Source organism: Rissa tridactyla, chromosome 10 (genome assembly GCF_028500815.1).
Source record: "Rissa tridactyla isolate bRisTri1 chromosome 10, bRisTri1.patW.cur.20221130, whole genome shotgun sequence".
Classification (NCBI taxonomy): Eukaryota; Metazoa; Chordata; class Aves; order Charadriiformes; family Laridae; genus Rissa; species Rissa tridactyla.
Genome location: NC_071475.1, coordinates 2489302 through 2508314, shown reverse-complemented (window position 1 = coordinate 2508314; position 19013 = coordinate 2489302). Strand labels below are relative to the sequence as shown.

Sequence of the window (19013 nt, the reverse complement as noted above, 5' to 3'; positions counted from 1 at the left end):
TGATGAAAAAGAATATTTGGGATACCTCAGCATGACTGCAACGTGGAAAACATGAGATGATTACGTTTTCCAAACACTCACAAGTATAAGCAAGCACTTACTAGTTCTTAAATCCTTCTATTGCCTGAAAACTCTGGTTAGAAGAGAATAGTTTCCACTCAGCTTTACTCACCTGTATAAAAACTGTCTAAAGCAATATTTAAAGCAGAACTATATAACATAATTTCTAGACTTAAGGCATGACACCAGCAAGTAGATCCCGTCACCGAAATAGTATTACGAGATTACAGCTACCCTAACATTAGACTCGAAACTACATCTTCATAAAAGGTTTTAAAAGGTTACTACAAAGCAATTATTTTTGTAAATCTTTTGGAAACAAAACTGCAATTAAAATAAAGCAAGAAGCGTACAGCAAGTTTAAACTATAGAACACATCAAAGAGAGGACAAGTTAGAGATCTCAAAAGAAAGACTAGTCATTAAGATCCTTTAATATTAGTTTAAAAAACTTACGTCATCATCTAAAATTCACCCAGCAACACCTATCCTGAGAAGGCTCAACATAAAGCTACGTGGGAAAGGGAAGAAGAAAAATCGAGCATATTTTCATTTGACCAGCCAGGGGAGACCAAAGAAACGCACCTATCTGCACGTCTGCATCCAAAATGGTTCAACTGCAGGCACATTTACACCAGGCTGTGAAGCAGGCAAAATCCCACAACAGGATGACCTAGAGAGGCCCAGGAATGCAATCTGGATGTCCCAGAGCGGCTCAAAGAAAGCAGGACAGATGTGTCGGTGCAGCATTTTGCCAAACTAACCCTTCCCAAGCCCATTTCTGGAACATGGGGTCAGAGCAAGTCAACCTGCAGCTAAGACGTAGATCTGCATTAAGTTTACCAGGAGACAATACTCTGCAGTAGGATGTATGTATAACCTGTACTGATTTCAGTAGATGAGGTAGCATGTGTACGCAGATTCCAAAACAAAAAACTTGTTTTGAGAGAAAGTTGTCCATGTGTGTCAATGCAATGCGTTTGTTCAAGTACAAAAACCACCAGAAACATTTTCCCTTCTGTTTACATGAAAGTTACAAGTTATCCAAACACAGCATACATACTTCTAACTTCTTAATTAACAGTCACATTCATAAATTTAACTAAAAATCAAGATGACACCATGGGTAAAGAGCGTTCAAATAGCCTTAGAATATCCACATGCCTCTCTACGTTACAGGTAAAATAGGACTAATATAATAGCAGTCTATCAGTTCTTCCCTTAACTACATAGGAAGGTCTCTGTCCATAGATCAAATCATTGGCTTATGGTCACAGAAAATCTTTATATACCAACCAAAAGCTCTGCTTAAACAGCACAACTGGTAGCTTTACCTAATGTCAACTAGTTACACAGATTGCAAAAACAAATATGCCCTTTCTATGATGATTTGTATTCCTGATTTGCTCCTACAACTGCTGGAATATGCAATCTAGGAAAAATTCTCAAAGAGGAAGATTGAAAAAAAGAATTAATTTCCCCTTTAAGTTCTTAAAAAGGAAGTAGTGGTTGAGAGCTGTAAGTGAAAGTGTTGTATTATTTCTACCCTTATGGAAGTAGGGGTGGACCTAGGAACACTCGTATCACATCTTTTATTTAGTGCTTCTTTTTCTCCTGATAGAAATGATCTTAAAATTTATCTGACATATTTTGGTGGGAATTTTAAGTTACACTATAAAGTACTCCAGCTATTCCATAATAGTAAATCATAATATAAATATATATACACACACTGAAGTTCTAGATCCTCAGAACATTACTTAAGACAACAGCAACACAAGCCAGACTACGTAGCAAATATGCCTGACCCTAGCCCCGAAAGCTTATTTCTTGGTAGGGATTCATTTTGCACCCAAAATTCTATACCAAGTCCACAAGCAACCTAAAGCAGTCAGACCTGCTGTGAAGCAGAGGGTTGGACTGGGTGACCTCCAGAGCTCCACGCCAACCTAACTCATCCTCTAACAGTACATCCATGTCATAGAATTTGGCTGTCCTTGTTCACAGTACCGTAACTGCCCTGAAAGTAGATACCACCCTAACTATACATAATGACTGGAATCCATAGAAACAAAAGAAACTTCGTCAAACTTATACTTTGTCCCTTGATAATATGTGATTATATTGACTCCACACAGCCTTAAAAATCCTCTGGCATTCAGCAAGAGGAATCCCTGTAATGATAGCAAGAAAACAACAAGGAGTTGCAATTACCTACCAAGATCAAAGACACGAAAAAATACTTTGGCTGCAGAATGTATTCTTTCACAACCAGATATAAAAAACAAAGTGCTTTTTTAATAACAAAATTAAAATAACTCATTATGCCTCCCAAAAGTATTCAGATTCTTCAAGCCCCTGGAAACAGTAAGTGGAAGTACAGAAAACAGCAATGCCAGAATAAAATCACAAGTAATAACACCAAAACTGATTTGCAATGCTATGGCCCATAAGTCTATTCAACTATTACAGCTAACAACTAACAAAAAAAAAAAAAAAAAGAGAGAAGAATGACAGTTAATCGTGCCAGGAATTACTGGGAAAGGTCACCAGAAATTTAAAAGGCAAACAGGTAGGCAGGCTAAAAGGCTTTGCAAACTCAAGAGATCCGGCTTCTACCCTATACAGTTAAGTATTAACACTTCAAGAAAAGCAATTAAAAAAATGGAAAGCAACACAGAGTCATCAAAATCTGCTGGGGGCTGGTGTTAAACAGCAAAAAACCTCTTACAGAACATTAGCAATATTGCATCAAAGACATCAAAGTTTTAGAAAAATCTATGTTTAAACTTCATCTTGCTCAACACCCAGAAAAGGAACAACTCTGAAAAAGTACCAGTTAAGTACAAAACCTGCCATATCAGAGAAGACTAATGGCATATGCAAATAGCAGCAGCCAGTACCAAATGTCTTCAAAAGAACGTGCTGTACAAATATCTATTTGGCCCGTAACAGAGCTTTTCTTCTTTGATTTGAAACGTAAGCGTTTCCATTCCTTCCTTTGAAAAGGTTATTAACACACAGTTACAAGCATCCACAACTCTTGTCTATTAAGCTCTTGCATTCATTTAATGGAAGAACTATTACAAGTGTAATTATGAGACTATACAGCATTAATAACTTGTTCTTAGCTTTATTTTCAATAGTCTTTTAATACGAGAACAAAAGGTCACTTGTCTGTTCTTCTACAGCTTCTGTATATCTCAGATGTTGCACATTCCCTATATTGAAGTCCTTCTGTCAATAAATATTTTCAACACATTTGAATTATCATATGAAAACCAAAAACAGAACAAGATGTTCCAGCTGGGGACAAACTCACTTTAACAGTAGCACAATACTGTCAATATATTTGTATTTAGTTACAAGTTCTCACTATTTTACGCGATTAGAACATTTGTGATTGAGCTGTCTCATCATCGATCCTTCAGTCCTTTCAATGGCTGGTTACTCTTACCTTATAATCTAAAAAGGTTTAAGAATATCACGTATTTTCCTCCAGTCTGCACCACAGCTCGACTATCAATACTGAAATGTTCCTTAGCTTTGCAAAGATATTATAAATTCCTTATGCCCTTAACTACCCTTGACTAATCCCAGTACTTTCTATATTTACTTTTTACATTTTTACAAAAGTAAAAAAAAGTTGAAATGCTGCTAGCGTTTTCTGTGTTTTTCCACTCAACTGCAGCGTTACTACAGGATTTTGGACTTTCTATTATAAGCCTGCTGGAAATTCATCATTTATTTATACTTTATTAAGACCGAAATAAACTCTAAGACATTGCTCAATCACATACATATGTTTGTCTGGTGCAACATAACACAAAAATTGTATCCGATTAAGTGCCTGGCTCCAGCACAATTATTTTCCTTCTCAAAAAGGAAACCGTTCCGGGTCTCTGGCAGACAAATATATCTTCTTGCTTAAGATGGTACAGTCAAATCCATCTCTCTGCCTGAGGCTCCCCCTCCTAAAGCAGGCCAAAAAAAACGCTTGTCTATACTCAACAAAAACACAACAATACTGCACGCTGCCTTCTTCCACCAATTCTGCTACAAGCAGAAATGTTTCTGGAAAGAAAGACAAGTTGGGAATGTTAATTCACTGTCACAGCAATACTTAACTAAATGTGGAGCTCTTAAATAATCCAAACTCTCAGCGACTGAGCAACATTAACAGGAAGCAATTATTGATGTGACTCAAAATCCAGAAACAAACAACAATCTTATAATTTAGCAGCAATAGCCTGTAAAATTGCTAGCTTTAGGTATAGAGACAGCATTCTTCCTTCCCTTTCACTTGCCAGGTTTCACAAGTAATAACCATTTTCACTTTATATTATCTATTAAAAGAAATGACAGAAACAAAAATGCAACAAATCAGCTGAGTGTCTCCACATTTTGCCGATCAGATTCCAATCAACACAACCGAAGTAGCACATTGACACAGTTAGACACTACTAACCCACATGGCCCTTTAAAGTAATTGAATTTATATGCGCTGTAATCAGATAACAAAGCAACCAAAACTGTTCAAATTCAGTATGAAAAATGAGAAAACAGAGCCAAATCAAAAACACTTCTTCAGTATAATGTAAATCCACCTGCAAACGATCAATGGATTGCTGCAACTAAATTGTGAAAGAAAGTCTACAAAAAAAGTAAAAAAGAATTTTATATAATGGAAGTGTATCAGGGAAGCAAGGTTTTACATTTATAAGCACGGGCCCAGGAACAAACTCAAACCATCCCATTAGAGACCCAAGGAAAACACATTTACTGGCCTTCATTACTGCTAAGTAACCTGATTCATTTGAGGTTTGTAAAAATTCATTGCAAATACAAAAGGGATTTTTGTTTGTTTTTAAAACCTAATCAATGTGTTGGTGTTCCTGGCTCAGGATAGATGCATCATGACTGCAATGGATCAGCTCCAAGAATTACAGTATTAGCTCTGCAGCAGTGGCTCTAGATGGTATCTCTGCAGGGAAATCCTTGTCAGCAGTAACTTACCTCTACTATAAATGGCCACCCGCACTCCTACACCGGGTTCTAAGAGAAGCATGGTGGTGAAGTTTGCTGAACCGAGAACACGCCACCCCGTATTACTCTTATGATCATACCAGCATAAAATTGGATAGTTCATTCAGGGTGAAAAGCAGTTACATAAAAATATTAACAGGTGTATGTAAGGGCTGGCTGACATCACCCTCTTACCGAAAGCACCTAAGCACTGAAATTTCACCTTAGTGCATTATAGCAGATCCCAGGTCAGTCTCCCAGGGCACTTGGAATAAACATTCAATGTCTGGAAGATAAAGCCTCTCTTCTACAGACACTGCAGACTGTAAGCATACAGCAACATCAAAAGTACTGAAAATAAAACATTTGCTCAGCTCTCAAAGACAACAATCACAACAGAAGGCTGAAGAGATGTAATAGAGGAAAAATAACATGGTATCTACTGAAAGAAATGCCGACTGATACATGAGAAATTAAACATTCCTTACGTAGGTCCACCAAATAGCCTAGAGTATCATATGGGGAACTCTATAGGAAGCAGCAGAAGAAAATCTCTTATTAAAATCCTGCAACCCCAAATACCATTCTCCATATCCCACTAAATTTTGTAAGACACATTTACTCAAATGCTTCTGAACAAACAGGATGTCCAGAGATGTCCTACGATTCTTGACTCTTGCCAAATGCTTGATCTCCACAGAACATTCTGTGTAATGTTAAGCGAACAACATATTTCCTTTTTACAAATTCTCTTTTTTCTTTCTTATTTCTTTCAAATATAATTTTACCCCTAGTACAATACAGCAAGAATAATCTTTCAACTCATGGTTATTAGCGTATTTCTTGTATTGGTGGTTCAAAATTAGATGCAGTATCTTAGAAATGGTCTAACAAGCTGCAAGGCGTTCCTCCTTTCCAAGCACAGGACTCCACATTTGTCCTTGTTCAGATTCCTGAGGTTCCCGTCCACCCATTAGTTCAGCAAGGTCAGGTCCCTCCGCATGGCAGCCCTGCCCTTGTGCAGATCAACTCATTCCGCATCACAACACCACTCCCAGATTCGGTGTCACCTTCAAACTTGACTAGAGTGTACTTCACCAGGTCATTGATAAAAAATGTTAAACATGACAGGTCATAATATAGACTGCTTGTAACCAGCATCCAGGTAGAGCACCACCTGTTAACCACTACCCCTGAGCTTGATCCTCAAACCAGTTTTATTTTACTCCTCTAGTTGTTCATACATCCAGACTGCAGTGCCCTAACTTAGACAGAAGACCACCACAAGAAACAGTCAAAAGCCCTGTTAAAGGCAAAGTAAATAGCCTGCACTGCTCTCCCTTGCCCATAAAGCTAGTCATTTTATCATACAAGGTAATCAGACTCATCAGACATGATTTATCCCTGCTAAATCCATACTGACCATTACCAAATCATCATCTTCATGTGCCCAGAAAAGCGGTCCAAAACTTGTTCCATTATTTTCCCAGGGACTCAAACAAAGCTAGCCAGTCTGTAGTTCCCTGGTTGTACCTTTGCGGTTGTTGTTTTGGGATGTTGGTGTTTTGGTTTGGGGGTTTAGGGTTGGTTTGGGTTTTGTTTTGCTTTTGTTTTGGGGGGTGAGGGGGGTTGTTTGTTTTCTTTAAAGAGGGTGCACCCTGCAGGAAGGGTTCTGTAACATTTTTATATCACATATTGTAAGCCTAGCAGCCATAAAGCTCAGCCTTAATAAATTTTATTTACTATCATGTGGACTATTTGGCTTTCAATTTACCAGTTAGCATTTCTGTAATCAAGATACTATGAATGTGCTCGATTCACTTCAAACCCACTTTGAATTAAATGAAAACAGTAGCATTAGCTGCCACCCAAACACAGAAACTTGTGCCTACACATTTTTTTGAGTTAAAAATGACCAGTTATTTGGGAGTTCTTTTGGTCTAAGAAAAATACTTTATTTCTCACACAGTTTCTCAGTGCCTTTAGTAAACTGTGGAAACGGATTCTCTATAAAAGGTAGTTTTTGAAAGCCTGGCTATCTGTCTGAAATTTCAGTTTTCTACTAAAAGCTTCCACCACATCTGCCAGAAGCATTTCAGCCTGGGAGAAGTCACATACAAACTCTCGAGGGTTTTCAACTTGCTTATTTTTAAAAACAAAAACTGAAAAAAAAAAAAACCACCACACAAGTCTATTTCAATTAGGCAGGTTTTACAGAGTTTCTGCCCATATGCAGTGATAGAAGCTGAACAAACATATTTAGATTTTTTGAACTATAGCCCACTTTTTCTTTTGCTTTGATTCACACTTTTTGGAACACTCCATGCTCAGCACAACATCCACGTCCTACATATCTAGTGACTCATTTTTTCAGGCATCTCTTAAAAAGATTCCTTAACTTGTAATTACTCCAAAAAAAAAATAAAAATCAAAGTCAATTCTAAGCATAAGCCTCTAATGTTATTGCTGTATGAAAAATCCACAAGGAAGTATTACACTGTTTCTACAAACACAAGCAAAAGGAGGCATTGCACTGGTTGTCTGTAAAAGTATTGCTAAGCACAGAAAAATTTGGAGTACAGATATTCCCCCCACCACTCACTTCCACCTTTATCTTACCCATTTTAGGCCCATGTTAAAAAATATTTTAAAAAGCAAATCCAACATTAAATATCTGCTTTTAATTGCTATTTACTGGTGATCTTGAAGAGTCATCCTACTTTTATCCTTAATAATGCTAGTGTTACATATACATTATCTCCTTTGGGCACATTAACTTTTTCCATGTATAATTAAAGTGCCTTTATACAAAGTAAACATTCACATCTTTCAACTGTAAGTAACATGTCATCTTCCAACTTAGTCTACTTATGCAGCATACTTCAGCTTAAGCCTACCTCTGCCTCAGAAAAAATTGTATACTAGTTCCCTTGCCAATGCTTACTGATGCTCCGCGGTTTCTACCCTTCTTTACAGATTATGCCGACACAATTGTTTACAGACTATGTAGTAAACAGGATCACTCACATGATTCACTAAAGCAAAACAAACAAAACTCCAAGCCCTCAAGAAAAAAAAATTATTAGAGTATAACTGAAAGGAAGCTCAAGAGGCAGCACAGAGGCTGGACAGAGCGGCTGGGAATGCCAGAAACTGGTATCACCATCAAAGTCCACAACTTACGAAACTGCAGCCCCAGATCATTCATGAACTAGTTTGAATTATTTGAAGGTTTCTCTCTGTTACTAGAGTAACATTTCAAGGTCTTTTATCAACCCCAGAATTGATGAAAGAACTATATATAAGCTGTAACAAAATGTTTACAAATACTGTGGCAAAAAGAACCTATGCAAGTTTAAATATAGGTCATTGATAGGATAATGACATGTTCCTAAATGAGGTGTACCCATTAGAAGTTCTGTAAACAATGATAATAAGCGTTCCTGCATGCAAGTGTTCTGGCATAGTTTTACATTTTTGTTTGCACTTCGAAAACACCACAGAATTATTTAACGTAGTTTTGGGGATTCAAGATTAAGACTGTATTTACTGACATCATCTTTTACCTGCCTTCTCACAACAGCAGTTTATACGTATTATCTCTAAAGATGCATTTTCCCCCCTCCTCTATCTCACAATTTACGGTTCAGATACTCGACCAGATGAAAAAACAGACCACGTTACCAAGAAACAAACACAGAATCCAAAATTCTCCATACTACTGTATCAATGCTTTAAACCTTTTACAGTCCCACAACATCTAACATGCAAAATTTACAGTAATGTATTCCTATGCATGATTTTAGCCCCACTCTTTAGTCGATCACTATGGCTACTGATCCAGATACCTACCTGGGCAATTTTCATCAAGACCCCCATCGAATCTTCACATGTCGGTATCTCAAGAACTATCACATACCATCCTCTTACTTACTACTACCAAGTCGCTATTTTAGATCAGCCAGCTAAAACAAATAAGCAAGTAATTTTTTGACCTGTATTAGAAAAGCCAAAGCTAACTGAAATTTACAAACAAAAAACCCACAGCTGACTGTCTTTTAAGCTTGTCTGTTAGCTAGCAGACTTGCTCACCACTCAACACTTTGTTAACTTAACCATCTTTATACAGCTAAACTACTTGTAACCGTAATAGAACACATGGGGGTCTTAAAATCTTTATAAATCATGAGGAATGTTGATTAAAAAGCTATATGCATAATACTTTTTAATTTTAAAACAAGTACAATAAATTGGAATATTTTACTTTGTTGAGTCAAACAAGAAAGGTTAAAAACTAAGCTTAAAATGAAAATATTTTGAGCACTTAAAGTTTTCTGAAGTGTCCAAGAATGCACATCGCATGCACAGCGGAGCCAAAACAACATGCTTAATGAAACACTAACACAGATAGCAGTTTGCACAATTACGTGCAGGTAACTTGAAAGCCATGCCATAACCCAGCCTTAAGAAATTAAATGCTTGTCTTGTCCCATCATGCCCAGGTATTGCATAACATAGGATAGTTAACAATGGAAGGTTTAAGAACTCTGAGTGTGCTGTACTGCTCCTCATGCTGTGTCATACTACTAAAAAATGCTGCATTAATTACAGACCATATTATTCTTAAAATCAAGATCTACACTGTCATAGAAGGGTATGCTGTGAAGCTGAAAAACAGAGCTGATTTAGAGGATATTTCGGGCATAACATCAATGTATTTAAAAAAAACCAAACACACCACCACTGTGCTAAACAACTGAAATCTGCACTTTGTTCATTTCTTGCTGGATATTTAAAATTACCTTGACAGTCATTAAGTAAAATAACTTTACTTGTCCCAGTTCAATCCCTAGTGGACAAAACATGTACTACAGAACCCCTAAATTCCACTTAAGCTAGCTAGCCCTGGCCTTTTGAGAGGAACAGTTAAGACAACAGAGGATATATTTTGAAACCATTTTCACTGTCAATGAGAAAATACCTTGTATGCCATTTGTTACACTCCTGCTGCCAGTAACAAAACTTTTATCAGACCCAAACAACAAAATACTCTTTATAAAATTTCAAAAGGGCAAGTAGAAAGAGTGCCAAACCAACTCAGGGGTTTTTAACCCATTTTTCGACGCTCCTCACAATCACATTTATTTACACGCTCAGATAAAACAGTAACTTCTCAGCATCTGAAAGAATACTATTAAACCATTATATTTACACAAGCCTGTGCTTTCAAGATTTGTATTACTCACCTCAAAATCACCTACTTCCAGCAACGAATAATACATATGCAAATTTTTCAGTACTTATCACCATTTTGAACTGTTAGCTTTATGTACTTTTAATAATATTTAAAGTCTCCCCTTACTAAGAAATTATCAACTTGCCTGAAAAGTAATCATTTTAACATAAATCTTACTCCTTCCACATGCAACCATACTTATTACAGCAAAACCAAAGTGATCTGCAATCTACAGGGCCTTGCTAAAACAAACGTGCAGGTCCTTGCTTTTGAATAAAGAAAATCTCTTACCTTGCCTGTCTTGTGATCAAACCAGACAAGAGCATGGTTCCTGGACAGCACCTTACAGTCAAACGTTGCGTTATTCTGAGCTGGCCGGCAGCGAGCCACTGAGCGGCCGATCTTGACGGGCTCGTCCAGGTAGACATGACGCTCCTGAAACGGATGAGAGTTCGGGCGGCAAGTGAAGATGGCCAAGGCTGAAGGCATCGAGGACAGATTGGGGTTGCCACACCAACCAGAGATGAAGAGAGCCTCTTCTGATGCAGACTGTCCTCCACAATTTTTAACCCAAGCCTCCACAGCAACTTTATATTAAAGCAGGACAAACATTATCATATGAGAGGCCTAACAACTCATTGTTTCAGTGTGTAAACTAATTCTGGCAATAATCCAGTGAAAAAGCCCCATTATGTCTTTTAATATCAGCAGTGGCCCAAAAAAACTCTAAAACGTACAACTTTCAATCCATCCTCCTCTGGAAGAATAGGAACAAGCATCTGATTCCTTCAAAGAGAAGCAAAGGCTCCTTGAAAGAAGGATAGAATGTCTTAAATCCAAGTAGATGAGTCATACAAGTACTTTTGTTTGTAACCTCAACAGCCTTCTTTCCCCCCCCCTTCTGTAAACAACACTGACCAAAATTCTGACCAATGCAACATGGAAGCAAGGAAAGGTTTAGGGAAGGGGGATGAGGGAGAAGGATTAGCGTCCTCTCTCAAAGCGCGCAGACCAGGAGCTGGAAGATGAACACGAAGCCCTCACTCCACAACAGGGATCCAGTCACTTCACACGGCAGTCCACATTTCACCATCTTTGCGCATCAAACCAAAGCAGAATAGGTGGTCCTTGATTTTGGATGGGGTATGAGCGCTATGCTGTTTTCCTCCCTTACACCAGATAAAGCTGAATTGGTCTACAGCTTCAGGCTGCCACTCAGATAAGGAACTTGATAAGGCATGGAGAGGGCTTCGAACTCTCCTTCTCGGGGACAAGCTAACGCCTGGGAAGGGTCCTTCGGGGACGGCCTACGAGGCGCACTGACAGGTTGCTCCCAGGCGGTGCCCGCGATGGCTCTGGCCGGCGGCAGCGGGCAGGCGTCCCTCCGCGGCGGCTCTGCTGGCGGCGGGCGGGCGCGGGCCGGCGGCGGGAGGCGAGCGGGGGCCGGCGGCAGCGGCGGGAGGCGAGCGGGGGGCTGCTCCAGGAAGTCTCCGCCACAAGCCCCCGGCGCGGAGAGCGGCGGGCCGGGAGAGGCGGCGTCCCCCTCGGCTCCGCTCCGCTCAGCCCCTCCGCAGGTGGCTGCGCATGAGGAGGGCCCGCTCCTCAGCCCCCCGCGCTCTCCGCCCGCCGAGCGCGGCTCCGCCGGCCCTGCGGCGGCGGGAGAGGCCTGGCGGCCGGGCCCGGACGCCTCCCGCTCGGTAGCTCTGCCTCTCAGGCAGCCGCCGACCACGAAAACTTTCCTCCGACCTGCAGAGCCGAAAACAAACCGGGTCAGACGCGGCCCTCGCCCGACGCGGCCCCAGCCTCCCCCCGGCCTAGCACTGCCCGGCCCCGAGGTGGGGGGGGGGATACGGGACGCACCAGGGCTCCGCTCTCTCCCTTACCTTCAGCGCAGCGGCCGCCATAGTGACTGGAAACCTACCCGGTGTAGCAGCCGCGGCGCTGCCGGGGAGGGGCGGGGGTCGGGGGGGAGGGCAGGCGGCGGCGGAGGGCGGAGCCGTCCTCGGCGGGGCCTGACCAAAGGGAAGGCGCGGTGGCCGCCCTCGGCCTCGGGGCGGGCGGCTGCGCAGGCGCGGGAGGCGGACTCGGCGCCGGCGCGCTGCGCCCGCTGAAGCTGCCGCAGCCGGCGAGGCCCCGCCCCGCTGCCGCTACCGCCCTCTTCCGGGTGCGCCTAGCCTGGGGGGGGCAGTGTTGGGGCGCGGGGAGTCCTGTGAGGGGCGGCGGGCTGAGCCGTGAGGGGCGAGGGTCTGGGCGGTTGAGGGGGGGGCCGAAGGGCCTCCTGTAAAGCGGGAAAAGGGGGAGAGGGGCTGCTGCGGAAGGGCAGAGGGAGGACGCGTTAGCAGGTGGGAGCGGGGGCAGGTCTCTGAGGTGAGTGAGCCCCCGGGGCCGGGTGCCGTGTCTTTCCCCTGCCCTGCTCTCCTCAGCTTCGCCGTGAGGGTGGGAGGGGGGCTCGTCCGCCGTTCAGTGGGGGAGCCCTGAGGAGAAAGTGGGGTCACACGCTATCGCAGAGCTCTGATGAGAGACTGTAGGACCCTCCCCGACATCCTCCTGCCCTCCCCCGATCCCCTCCTCGTTTTACAGTTCCAGGCTGAAAACTTTGGAAGCCGCAGCGTCCTTTGACGCGTCTTGGGGAGGGAGAAATGCCGGCCGTGTTTTGCCGTCTCTAGTTACAGGTTGGCAGCTGGAGGGGGGGATCCCTGGAAGTGGTGACAGGGATGAGTCAGGGCAGGACAGAAGTGGGGTCACTGGTGCAGGCTTTTCCCTCAGTAGATCTTGGAGCATCATCCAAGGTCATATTTATCCCCATTTTATAGATGCTGAGGAAAGGTGGTTCCTTTTTTCAAGGTCATACGGCAGGCTAGTGCCAAACAGGTCTCTCCGGTCCGAATTCATTTTTAAGTCTGTCATTCCCTATAAAGCAAACAAGCGGAGATTGTTTGATATGAGATAGATGTTGGAGTCGTGCCAGCACTATAATTACCCTGTGACAAGGTGTTAGGATCAGGGATATGGGAGGGTTCTCTCATGCCAGAAAGGCCAGGCAGCCGTGAAGGAGAGAAGTAGAGCTGGGCCAGACAGTTTAGCCAGCAATATATGAGGGAAATAAGCAACAATTGAGGTAAGGCAGTGCAGCGTATGAGTGAAAGCATGATTGCTGTGCTATTGCTTATATAGCACAGTGAAATCTCAGGGTTGTCTTCATTTTTTTTTCCATTCTTTTTGACTGCACTGTGATTTTGGAGGGGGGGGACAGTGGTGGAATTTGTGATTCATTACAGCCTAGTTTCCTTCTGTTTTCTTCCAATGAGAAAATGAGAGCAAAACCAGGCTGTAATATCTGTGTTTGAAGCAAAGAAATTAAATCCAACATGACAGACAAGTCTAATTTTTGAAAACAGAAGGACTAATAGGTGGAAGCTTTAGGGCTGTGTGTCCATAGTTTTCAGTTCTTCTGACAGAAGGAAAAAAAAATATCTGGCACACCAGTTCCTGGCTTTAATCATCTTGTGTATGAGATCATGCTATTGTGATACATATATTCGTAATTTACTAATTTTTTAAATAAATGGAAATTCAGTATGGCTGTTGCCTGTAGCACGGAAGGTGCCACAAGTAATCAAAAGGGGGAAGGAAAGGAGTATAAAAGAGGATGAGGAAAACGAGGAATAAATTTAAGTCCATCAGGAGTTAGATTTGAGGGAAAGAGTTGCAAAAGTAGAAGCAATTGAGAACATTTTGGAATTGCAAAGGTGTAAGAAGTGGGAACAAAGGGTATTACACATGTTGGAATGAGAAGAATGTTTACGAGAGCATTTTTTTATATTTCTGTATGCATGTTTAATGGAGGAAGGAGTCTCAAAGTAAAATCAAAGATGAAGAAGAACCATTATCATCTATAGGGCCTAAGAGAAGCAAGTAAAAAAGATGAGCAGTGGATATCTTTTTCTGATGTTCGCTGTAAGTATTTATAATTTTTAGATACTGAGATTCAAACAAATGTAATACGGTATTGTCTGTAGAGTATCTTTCTCAAATCTTCCTGCAACCAATAGAATAAACTAATGCCCTAAGCATCTGTGTCCTTTAAACTATAAGCCACTGCCATATTATGGTATCCTGAACCCTTCTCCATCTCCTGGAGAAATCCCATTTTGTCAGTCCCATGGGGGAAGCAATGGTACGCGCCAGCTGCCTTTCTAATAATTTTTGGCACTGCCAAGTGGCTCATGTAACAACAGAGTTCTACCTACTTTTCAGCAAGGGCATTAACTTGAGCCTTCCTTTTCTGCTGAGTGCCAGCTTTCAGAGAAGTTGGATGGGTTTAGTTATCTCTCAGGTTATTTTACTCCTATTTCAAATTGCCTAATGAGTTCAAAGGCTACCGGGGCAGGCTCACAGACTAAGTTAAAAATAGAGAAAGAGGTTGCATTCTGAAATGAGGATACAATGATTGTATGGCTATTTTATGAGTTATTTGATGCTTATCAGAAAGTGTCCATCTTAGAACTGTGGAAAGCAACAGGTGGATGAAAAGAGTTCAGTGTAAAATGCTCAGCTGCTGTACTGTGCTCACTCAGCAGGAGCGAGGAGGACGTGTAAGCCCAGGCTTCATTTCTGCAAACCACTGTTTGCCACACGACCAGAAGAGGCAGTGAGCTTTGGCGGCCATGTTAGGTAAGGGCAGCAAGATGCCATTTAGGTGGCCATCCTTTTTCCGGGCAGGAAGTCCATAAAAATGTTATGATAGCCATCATAGCTGAGGGCAGAAAGAGCCCGCTCTATAGCCATCTTGGATAAGGGAAATGTAAGGGAGGTGACACTCACATTTGTCCCCTAAAGAGCTAGTGTCTGTTTCAGGATGATGAAATGCAGCAGAGTTTATGTGCATACCTGCCAAACATCTGAATTTTGGCTTGAGTGTGTCGAAGTGCAGGAGAGATTCTGTGGTCTTAATGACTTGATGAAAAATAAGATCTTTTGCTGAAGGAAGCCAGTTGTGAATTATGAGTTAACTGCAACTGACTAGAGAAGAAAAACAGTGAACATCATTATAGGAATCAGTGCAAGATTTCCGAGTATTTTGCAATTATGAGCTACCAAAATATTAATATACATCAGATTTAATATATCAGATGTATAATATATACATCAGATTAAGATTGTCAGTGGGGAGGTGTTGTGAACCAGTTACTTAGATCCTGACTCAATAGAGATAGTTACGTTTGGAATGAATGAGACATACTGTATAGCAAAAGTTCAGTTTCTAGTATAAAAATTAAGATGCAAACTGATAATGAAAACAGAATAAATAGGTAAGGAGAAAATTGGAGATGCAGAGTTTTCTACTGAGTTCTCATCCCTGAAATTCGTTCCTCAGCAATTTACTAAATCAATTTCTCATTGATTTTCGGTAGTACAAGAAATTCTATGTATAGTAGTGCTCTTTTAAGCCATACCAAATTTTAAAATATGACAGTCTATAAAGGCATTTACTGCTACGTAGAGCAACATTTTCTTCAGTGGGAACATGGAAACATATAGCAGTTTCAACTGTTATTTACATCCTAACATATCTTTTGAACTACAAATTTTCCTCAGCAGTAGCTTCTGAGACGTTCAGAATCAAGCTGAACTGTCAAGGAGCTGTTTCAGAGCAATAGGTTCATTTTCCTGGAGATGTGTTAATTTGAAAGTTAACGCTACGAAAACGTAGTTTGCAGTAATCACTTTGTGTCCACTAGAGGACTGGGGGGAGGACTAGCTGCATGGCAGGTCAGACTAACTAGCTCAGACCAATATTTGCTGATCTATAGTTGCTTTTGAGATGCAATGACTGAAAATGTAAGCACTTTTTTCTTAAGTAGGAAAAGTGGTCTCACAAAGTAACTTAAACGAGGAGTGGCAAGATTATTGTGACACTGTGGTGATTCTACAATTTGTTGAAATATTCTGGTTGCAATTCTTGATAAAATTCACAATATTCTGCACATGTATGATAGCGTGTATTGATGGAAAGTCACAGGTGTGAATGGTGTAGTTCCAGTGTATGTGAAGACAATAACAATCCAGTTTGAATTTTTGGATACCTCTGCTTTCAGAGCTGCCAAATACGTATACGTTCTACAAATGTGCTCTCTAGCAGTGTGTTTCTGTCCATGCTGGTGTATCATGAGAAGTAAATGGAGCAAGATCATGTTCTCAGAATGATGATCATTACTGGAAAACGGTTATTTGCTGGTTTCATGGTTGCATTGAAAAAGAGCCAAATTATCCTAGATTAATAAAAATCATAGATAACACAAAGCCTGTAATACATCTAAGAGCTGATTTACATTTCCGTTTTAACTATGAACTTTGCTACACAGTGTTTCAAACACTGTATGTAAACCACTTTGTAAAAGATTCTGTACAGATACAGACATTGGTATGTGTGTGTCTGACCACCGAGACCCTCTGCTTACAGTGGCAGTGATCGCACAAAATCCATTTTATAAGCTCACCAAGCTCCTCAAAACTTATTAGGACTTTACTCACCACTACTCCTGTTGGAAAACTGCATTCAAAATCTTATTTCTCTAGTGATTAGAAAATTTATGCCGATCATCAGCGGGGATTTATTGAAGTGTGGTTACACTTTATTTTATTGTAGCACTATCATTGTTATTTAGTTTCAGACTTACTTTCTGGTCTTGATCTTTTAACTGTCTGACTGATTATAGGAAGAGCAATAGCATTATCTTTCAGCATTAATTTTGAAAGAATAAGAAATTCAGCTGGTTTAATCCTCTCTTGTCAGGTAGATTCTCCATTTATCTCCTTTTTGTTCAGATCCTTCCCTGCTCCTATTTCTGGTTTGCATTAAGCTTATTAAAACATACTCATACCCAGTATACAAATGAGTATCTTGCTAATATAACAATTATATTAATGTAATATACATAGTAAGCATACATAGAATATACTATTTCTATTATATATTAAATATATAATTTTATAAATATAACATATGCATATATAAAATATATTATTTATAAATACACTCTATATGTCTTATCTATTTATATATACAATATACATTGTATAGTGTGTTGATAATATATGTATATGGTATATATGGATAAATATAACATAATATGCATTAGTACCGTATTATGCTAATATATAACTAATTTTACATATAATGTTTCTTAATTTCTAATCAAATTAGGTAAATTGGTATATCTAGCCTTTCACTGCTTTATTGTTTTAGTAGAGCAGAGTCATCACGTAACTGGCTCTTAGTTGCTTATCTATTAATACGACATTGACTTTTTGAAATGTTTGATGTTTTCTGTGGCTGTCTGAAAAATAAGGAAAAGTGTTTTAAAAATAAGTATGACATTTCTGTTTGTTTGTTTGTTTTAAATAAATGTATTTACTGGACCAGATCTAATTTTCAGATACAAATAAAGTATTGCCTTAAATTGAAATTTCAAGGGGGGAGGTTGAGGGGGGATGGTGAGATGAGCGGAAGGTGTTGTTTATCCAATTCTTTTGTGTTATTCATGGTGGATGTGAACAGGCTGCAGAGTCACTCCCTACAGAAGCTGATGGAAATTGGCCAGCCAGCAGCCAACACCACATTTGCTGCTACCTGATAGACAGCATCCCGCTGAGAGAGGCGGGATAGAAGGGTAGAGATAGCGGCTGTGGGGGGAAGATAGAGGGTGGAAGAAAGCAAGAGAGGCTCAAATGCTGAACAGTTTTGGGTCTTCAGAATCCAGCTGTCTCACATAGGCCTATACTCATTTTTATTCCAGCGACTGAGATCACAGGGGATGCTTTTTCTAGAATATACTCTTGTCCAAACCCTGCCGAATATTTATATGAACAGATCGCTGTCTTTCTGCAACATAAGACAGAGTTCACAGAGCTTTGTAAGGGCAAATTCCATATGTAGAGCCCTAGTATTTCATGAGAACTGTATTGCAATTTGTAGCAAAGCATTCTCAGGTAATAGATTCCCAGTTCTGAAGACTATATTTTGTCCTGCACTGACATGCTTCTTGAAGGAGAAAGCAGTCAGTCTCAGTTGTTTAAACGTTATGATACTTAAAATACATGCAGAAATATTTTTATTATTCTTCTTCAACAACTGTCATCCTTTCTCAAGCCAGGAAGATCATCACATTTACCAAAACTAAACTGTATTTGAAATGACTAGGTGAAAATCTTCCTGAACTAATGTTTCCCTAGTAATTAAGAATATCTTCAGTAGGTGAGAATCCTGTCTTTTTCAGTGACTTCTTTCTCAAAGATTGTGTCTATTCTCTAAACTTTCTCCTGCAAAAAGATTATTTCTGTTAAGCGTTAGGTGGAATTAAGTTATTGGTTATTGTTTGTTCAACAAAATGAGCAAAGAATAGCAGTCTTACTAAGTACTTTATTCTTCTTATATTGCTTTTATATATTTATACTTTTTATTCACAGGAAAACTTACAAATAGAGGCCAGCAAAAACTAGAAGGAAATGCATGTTAATAATAGCTAAAATTTTGTTCTGCCCATGATAACAAGAACGTGAGCAAGGGAAAGTATAAAAATATAAACAAGGAAGGCGTGTAGGAAGCTGTGCGATGATATCTTTTCTTAAACCAAGTGATAAAAGCTTTGGCCAGGCCCTGTTTCAGCTCCTAAATGGAAACAGCAGATGAA

General features: G+C 40.3%; 1 protein-coding gene and 1 long non-coding RNA gene across 39 annotated transcripts in view; one reads left to right on the top strand and one right to left on the bottom strand.

The window, feature by feature from the left end:
• Window positions 1-12355, bottom strand: part of SLMAP (sarcolemma associated protein) — an 86330-nt gene extending 73975 nt beyond the window's left edge. For all 38 annotated transcript variants that reach the window (XM_054215700.1, XM_054215698.1, XM_054215722.1 and 35 more), the window contains exons 1-2: window positions 12204-12355; window positions 10612-12066 (exon numbers count right to left, since the gene is read on the bottom strand). In XM_054215700.1, coding sequence (XP_054071675.1) covers window positions 10612-10809 — 198 coding nt within the window. In that variant the 5' untranslated portion in view covers window positions 10810-12066; window positions 12204-12355. The remainder of the gene's footprint in view (window positions 1-10611; window positions 12067-12203) is intronic.
• A 650-nt stretch (window positions 12356-13005) lies between these two features.
• On the top strand, window positions 13006-17263 carry LOC128915867 (uncharacterized). Its single transcript, XR_008468780.1, has 3 exons — window positions 13006-14277; window positions 14898-14994; window positions 16419-17263. It is a non-coding gene; the product is annotated as an uncharacterized LOC128915867 (long non-coding RNA).
• Window positions 17264-19013: the final 1750 nt, after the last annotated feature.